Raw genomic sequence first — 7755 nt, 5'->3', positions numbered from 1 at the left:
TGAATCACATTAAGCTTCGCCAGCTGGTAATCACAAAAACATGGATATTATTTAGATTGTGTGATGATTGAAAGTCGAGTGGTTTATTTGGAAAATGGCACTCTCAGACAATGAGTCATCCACTGACGTCCAACAAGTTAAAAGTGTTTTAAAAGAAAATTCAGAACAGATTGAAGAGTGTCTTTACATGGCTGGCCGTGTTTGTTATTTGTACATGATACAATAATGTATATTTAGGCTTGAACAATGTATAAGTAAAATTAATTGACATCACTGAAAAATGTATTCAGTTGATTCAGCATGATCAAACATCTCTGTTTATTTATTTATTTATTTATTTATTTATTTATTTATTTATTTATTTTGGACCAGAGAACAAAAATTCTGGTGTTTTCTGGGTTTTATGAGACAGGCAATTAGTTCTCCTGGTGGCTTTGCTGGCATTTGAGGATAAAATTAAATTCAAACTTATTTTAGTTTTGGAATATTAGCACATAATAAACATCTGCAAAGTGTTCTGGTATGATGTGGCACAAAATAATCCTTGACTGGAGCTCTTAAAGTGCTCTCATCTTTTTTTTTCTTTGTCTTTTTCCCTGTAGTCTTTAATCTGTCATTAAACAATTTGTTTCCAAGACCTTATCTGGTTTATGCATTACTGGCTGTAGTGTTGGATTATGTTTATTAATGGACTTATCTCAAGAGAAATCTGAACCGCACACCCTGAGCTGTGCGGTTACACATTGATTTTGTGTCCAACTCAGAGAGTGTGTGCCTGAAGTAAGCCCTTTCATGGAGACAACCAAAAGCGCTGAGCCCATCTTATAAAGCAAACCACTGCCACCTTGTGGACAAATCGCAAGCATGTCTGTTTATGTGTATAAGTTTGAAACAAAAGAACTTACTAGAATAATTCCTTATATAAGATGTACTTAAACTGTCCTCTGTAAATATGTGTAAGTTGTATATATTGTACGGAAAATACTTTTGTCCTGTTCGACATTAATTGTTTTGTGGTGTGGTCATTATGAGTGCATTTATTGATCTGAAACGGTCACCTGATTTCCAAAATTTTTGGTCAGAAATGTTTTACTTTGTAGCTTCTCCTCTTCTTCACTTTGCCAACAATAGGGTCAAAATTCAGAGTTCCTCTGAGTTCTGGCTCCAATCAGAGGTTAATTGGCAGCAAATCGCAAGCCTAAATAGTCCCACAGGTCTGTTTTGTTTACTGAGAAAATTTGGCATCCTTGAGATGCCTCTCTGCTTTATCGCTCTGTCTTTCTGAACCAACAGCAGTATGCTAATCCTTGAAGACTTCAGCTCCCACCTGCCAACCCTCATTATTTTCATGCTATTTTTGAGATAAACAATGTAGAGTAGCTCAGTGCCAGTGAGATTTCCTTCTATCATACAGTAATGAAGACAGAGATGGCAAACAGACCCACAAGCAAAGAAACAACCGAAGACTTCATCAAATATTTGCTTATGCCAAGGTCAATTACCTCAGAGGCTCTTAGACAATAATCACATGACTCACTGAATGTGAAATAAACTTTAAAGTTTAATATGTCATTAATTACTTGTGATATTTTCATGTTAATTTAAGCGAAAAAACACAGATACTTTTATTAAGTGTTCCAGTTTTATGACAAATGATGTGTCCATAATACAACATTTTACTTCAGCTGTTAGATCCAACTTTGGTTAAACATTAAAATTTAGATTCTACCATAATGTGAGAAAATTTAGTTTATCTGATTGGAAGGGGAAGTTAAAGGAAGTGATCATCTGCACATTCCATGAAATGTGACTGAAACTAGAGCTGACATTTGCTGATGTGTGGGAAGAAAAAGGAGTGACACTGAAATCAAGCTGATAAAATATCAGCTCACTTCAGTCTCAAGTAGAGGCTAAAGTTAACAACATGATGCAAAACATAAAGTAAAGAGATTTTTTTCCCCCCACAATGTTCCAAAACTCTCATCTCAAAAAGTTAACTGATTATTTTAGTTGATTCTTATTGGTTTGCTCACATACATGGACATACAGTTGTAATACAATAGAAAAGCATTTAAAAAAAAGCATAAAAAAATACAAGGAAGTCTACTAAAAGAATTTTTACTTTAAGTTCTACTCATCAAATATTTCCTTATGCCAAGGCCAGTTACCTCAGAGACTCTTAGACACTAATCACAAGTTACTGAATGTGAAATTCATTGTGATCAAAGTGATGGTTCTAATCCTGTTTTTTTAACTATTCAAGTCTAAATCACAGATCCCCCCTTTCCTTCTCCCTGCACCTCTAGCCCTCCCCCAAAGTCTTGAGTGTTCTTGGCCTTATCTCAAACACCTCTATACCCATGCATACAATTACCCCCTCCTCTCTCTCCCTCTCTCTACTCCATCCCTCCCACTCTTGACCATTACCCTCATTAGCATGAGCACAATAGCTGGACAGAGAGAAAACCAGTCTCAAAGATCATTGCTATTCTTTAGCCACTGGCTTGGTTTGACCTGCTTGTTTGCACATTTGTCTGTGGTTGTACAGTGATTAAACTTTGTCTGCTCTTTGTTTCTCTGTTACTAATGCAAACAATTTCATGTGTAAAGCTGTAACTGATGGGGCATGAGATTAGAAGCGCTTAGAGAAGATTGGCATCACAATAGCTCCCTGACTTGGAATAGAAACTAGTTGATTCAGAAAAAAAAATTACAGATGTTTTACAGTTGTCTGTTATGGAGCATAAAACGAACAATTTGTCAGGGATGGATTGTGTTAATGAGCCGACATATCTGAGCACTGCAGGCATAGAGAAGCACCACCTCCTGAGGTCATGTGCAATATCTACCATCAAAAATGCTGTATTAAATAGCCCATGATATGAGGACTTATCATGCAAAAATGAAGCAAAAAGTTGATACTGGTTGATAGTTTATTGATTTACAGCCTAACAGTACATATTTCCTCACCTACTGACTGGGCATAATGCAGGCTGCCGGTATCAATGATACCAATTTCAGACATGTAATGCATGAGAAAAATAAATACACCAAGTAAAACTGTAAACTGAAATCAAACTGCTGTTACAGTGGCAGATTTACCTACAAAATACATTTTTCTGTGTGGAGAGATATGGAGCTGGAACTTTGTTTTACTTGCTGAAAAATAGTAGACAAAAGTAGCTTATAATGGCAAACATTCCCAATATTTTAGGGAAATAGGTAGTTTTGAAATGAAGGATCGTACAAAAAATAAAAATATCTTCATTTATATTCAGTTTTCAAGTATAGAAACCATGACAACATTTTTCAAAAATAGAATTGTTGAAAAATTAGGGATCTTAACCAGAAGGTGCACAAGGTTAAGATAATACATTCAACAGTGTGATGAGAACTATTTTAGTGCAAATATAGTGTGTCAAAACTCACAGTTTATAGTGTCGAATATCAAAAGAAAAAGAGGCATTCTAAAAGTAGGTCATTAAAATGCCAAAACCTTGAGATAACCACCGAAACTTTGGCGCACCAAGTGTAACCATGAGGTGAGTACATTCAACAATCCAAAGGCAGAAATATCAAAAAGCACTAGAACCCTGATTACAGAGGACATTTGCAGGAGTAAATCATCTCTGAAAACAAATACTGGCTGCTCTTTACATTCAAAGAATCAAAAAAACATTAAACCACCAATAATCTCCCAGATCAATATTACACGCATCAACAAAAAGCATACATTTAAGAATTAACAATCATGCTACAATGAAAAATAAGGGGCCCCGAGTACAATGTTTAGCAGGGATTAAAAGAGAATGAAGAAGGAACAGCTTCAAACAAAATGCCACTAAACAGCAGCTTTGAACTGCCTTTTGCCTGGAGGGCAACATGCAGGGTTTAAACGGACCCACAACTCAGTTTCTTTTCACACACGTGCAAATGTCCAGGGGGGAGGAATGTGTGGCGGTGGTGGGGCAGAGGACACAATGCATTTAGATTCAATTACACTGGCTAAGCCAACAGTTATTTAGAACATGAAAACAAGTCCAAATGCAGCAATGTGTAGGTAGTATTTAACAACAGGATGCAGTAGCACAAAGGTGAAAGTTAAGTTTTGGGGTCAAGAAGTTCTTTCAACAAAGCTTTCATTTTGCTCCTGAACAGCCATTTAAAGGGGATAAAACCTTGTGCGTTTATCCATGAACCAGTGACACCCCATGATACAAAGCTCGCTTCCACATGTAGTACGTCGAGCGTGGAGTGAAAGGGAAGTAAGACCTGAATTCTTTAAAGGTTGGGAAGGATTTCTCCTCGAAGCGTTGCTGCAGGAACAGCTTGGCCTTGGCCTTGAAGTTGGCCAGAGCCACAACATCCATTGCAAACATCTGCTCATCAATCGGCGTCTTGCTTTGGAGGGTGTGCTTTGAATGTGGGGCATCAAAGGAGGGCATGGTGGAATTTTCTAGATACTTAGGGCTCTCAACAAATGGGAGTACATTCTGACTATCCATCCTCATCTCTGTTATCTTGGGTTCTGTAGTGGTGCTAACCAGGCTTGTAGGGACGTTGATCTCTACACTCTGGGTGACCGTCATCTTCTTTCTGTTGCGGTTCTGACTGCTCCGCCACAGCCAGTAGAAACAGGGGGACATAGATGGGAACTTGAGCTTGAACTTTGTCAGGGACCATTTTGACTTCTGGACATGCAGCTTTGCAGCATCTCTGAGCTGTTTTTTACTCATGTATGCCAGTCTGAAACTTCTGTGTTTTCGCCTGCAGATCCTCATTCTGGGCATGACAGGCTGGTTGGTGTTCGGCAGGACTGGTGAGAGACTTTTTGGACTTTGGCTCTTGTCAGCATCTGAGCTGTCCTCACTGCTACCAGCACTGGTTTTGTAACCTCTGTTGAACAGCATTGCTTCTCTCCTCCAGTTGTAATAGGTTGATCTGGAGATCCCCGGGAAATTTCTTTTGAAGATCCTAAATGGGAAGGAGGTGTTCACGGCGATACAATTTTGCAGACACCGCTTGGCTTCCTGCATATGAGCTACATTCTGGGCCCGTTCTATATCCAGCTTGCCAAGGCTGAGGCCAAACATACTGGCCACGCTGTCATGGTGGTCTGGCTCATACTGCTTTGCTTCAGGTGAAGACCAGGCTTCCTGCTCTGTGCTCTCTCCAGGACTTATCTCTCCAGTCGAAGATGAGGTAGAGAAGTTCCCTCCAGATTTCAGGAGCTCGTGCTTCCAGTTGTAGTAGGACGACCTTGAGATTTCAGGGAAAAACTCTTTAAACTGGTGCAGGGGGACAAGCTTACCTTCCAAGTAGCATGCCTGCAGGAAATGCTTTGCCTCATACCTGGCTGCTGACTTTTTGCAGTGCTCCTGCGTCTGCCTCTTCCAGCGGTAGAAGGTCCTCTTGGTGATGTTGTACTTGTCCTTCAGATTGGGGTACGAAAGCTGCGAGTCCTGGTTCAGCAGCTCCTCACTCTTGGTGGGTGAGGACCTCTGCTCGCTGTCAGGGCTTCCAATAGTGAGGTCACTTGTCTGGACAAGTGCAACAAAATGGTTGGGCCTGAACAAGGATTCAGATTGCAGCTCGCCAGACCACATGATATGGAGGGTTAGTGTCTCAGAGTCTTTCGCCCAGGCCCTTGGGCGTATGACTCGGTTGAAATAGGGTCTGATCTTGAGGTTGAACATGGGGTAGATGGAGTAGATGTTAAACTGTAGGACAGACGACAGGGCATACACATGCCACATGTTGGCGTAGGAGCCTGGAAAGCAGGACGCTTTCACATCTGCATCAAATATGGCCTCCAAGACGGTTACAGGCAAGTTCAGCATGTCCTCAGACTCCTCGGCACAGAGGCTGAAGCGAACAGCCTGGAGCATCATTTTTGAATCAATCATCCCAGATAGGTAGTATCTTTTCCACAGCACCATTTCCACTACTGTCCGTACCTGTTGGGGACAGTATTCACAGATTAACATTCCTATATCCCAATCATTCAGCAGCCAGATAAACAGCAAGAAAAGTCTGTGTAGGTGTTTCAAAAAAGCATTTTGTTCAGGGAGCACTAACTTCATAACTCTGATTTAACGCATAAGGATCTGCAGTTAAGTCTCCCTGCATGTGCACCAGTGTCAGCAAAAGTACTAATGTGAATTCCACTATAAACCATCACTGCTCACCTGTAGCTCCAAGCTAAGTCCAGTGTTGCCCACTAATAACATGCTGACTGCATCAAACAGCATGTTGCCCTCTCCCTTGCAGTTCAGTGGCAGGAGGCCTCCGGGAGCATCGGCTGGGTACAGGCCGTGAGCTATGTCATCGACGCCTTCCCACTCAGGGAAATCCTGACAGGGGGTCCTGGGGAGCTGGAAGGGAGCAAGGACCTGGTCCACCTCCAGGGCTGCTCTGGTCAGAGCATCCAGGCCAGAGTTCTCTGTGGCCTCCTGGAGCTCCCCCAGAACGGACAGCACAACCTCGTTCCTCTGAATCATATCTGATGAGAGCTGGAGGGAGGAAAGAAGAGGAAGAGATGGTTAGAGGCAGCAAAGTGGGAGAGGAAAGCTTGGGATGTCTGTAAAACAAATGATTCTGAGAAGCGTACAGAAATAAATCCTGAAACATCAAGGAAAGGGCTTTGTTCATGATTCTGTTAACAGCAGACTAGATTGTGTAGATTATTCTGGTCGATTCACACACCAACAACAGCTGCTGCTGCTTAATCAAAATGCTGTTGAAGAAGCTTTGACTTAGAACCAAATAAACTTTTCATCAGTGCCTAAATTATTGCACTTAATTCCTGCACAAGAATTGCATTAATCCATGAGGTACTTAAATCACACTTGTCTCTATTACTCACCTTATTGACCCAAATCTAACCTTTTTTAATGTAGCATTATAGGTGTGTGAGGTTAGGCCTAACACAAATTAAATTTAAGCAGAAGTCAGTGGAATTAAATCATAATTATGTTTCAAGACGACTTTGTAATTGCAAAGAAGACTTTTTGGTTTAATCAAAACTAAATACAAATAATTCCGACCTAATTCCAAGTCATTACGCACAATAATAAGGCCTAATTTGTGCTGCGCCACGACTGATTCTGTAATTCCAAACACTTATTTTAGTAACAAGAATACAAAGCGTATCGCAATAACAAAAATAACAAAATGCTCCTCGTTAATTGCAACGCAAATAATACCGAAAACAACTATTTTACTACCTGAACGTCCAGAGACTAAATTGTGTCTCGAAGGAAGTCACTTATTTGTGGCGGAGGGTTTCACAGCTGACAATAGACTACTGCTCTCTGTCCGGGAGTTTCAGTCCATTGTGTGTGCGCAGCTCAGAGCTCCACAGAGTGTCCTGTCCTCCGGTGAGCGCAGGAGATGTTGGGAGTGATAAGCAGCACCTCCCTTCAGGAAATTGTCAATCGTCGATTCGCTTTTTTGTCTTTGCCTCAAGAAACACCCCCTCCCCTCCCTCCCCCCTCTTCCCTCCTCCTCCTCCTCCTTCTCCAGTAGACTACAGCCAGGGTCAATTTCAATGTGAAGTGTTAACAAAAGCCAATGTGTCATGGGCCATAAGAACACAGAGGCAGCCCTGTAGGTTAACAAGTATCGGTGCTTTGGGTTTTATCAACACGTTTTTGCTTTTCTTTGTCAAAGCCAACTGCAAGATGTCAACAGTTCACTTTCAAGGTTATTTGTCAAGTGCTCTTGGCGTCAAAGGGCAACCAGGGTCATTTTTGG

At 41.1% G+C, this 7755-nt stretch overlaps 1 protein-coding gene across 2 annotated transcripts; it reads right to left on the bottom strand.

The window, feature by feature from the left end:
- Positions 1-3253: 3253 nt before the first annotated feature.
- On the bottom strand, positions 3254-7462 carry vrtn (vertebrae development associated). 2 transcript variants are annotated; one of them, XM_042390535.1, is made up of 4 exons: positions 7227-7462; positions 6189-6512; positions 5353-5957; positions 3254-5259 (listed from the first exon to the last, which is right to left on the bottom strand). In XM_042390535.1, exons 2-4 carry the CDS (start codon positions 6498-6500, stop codon positions 4188-4190), a joined length of 1989 nt encoding a protein of 662 aa, XP_042246469.1. In that variant the 5' UTR covers positions 6501-6512; positions 7227-7462; the 3' UTR covers positions 3254-4187. The 2 variants fall into 2 exon arrangements, with proteins under 2 accessions (XP_042246469.1, XP_042246468.1); XM_042390534.1 differs by having other exon boundaries at positions 3254-5957.
- Between the last annotated feature and the right edge of the window lie 293 nt (positions 7463-7755).

The sequence above is a fragment of the Thunnus maccoyii genome, chromosome 17, assembly GCF_910596095.1.
Source record: "Thunnus maccoyii chromosome 17, fThuMac1.1, whole genome shotgun sequence".
Classification (NCBI taxonomy): domain Eukaryota; kingdom Metazoa; phylum Chordata; class Actinopteri; order Scombriformes; family Scombridae; genus Thunnus; species Thunnus maccoyii.
The sequence above is the reverse complement of the archived record's forward strand: the minus strand, read 5'-3'. Positions and strand labels throughout refer to the sequence as shown.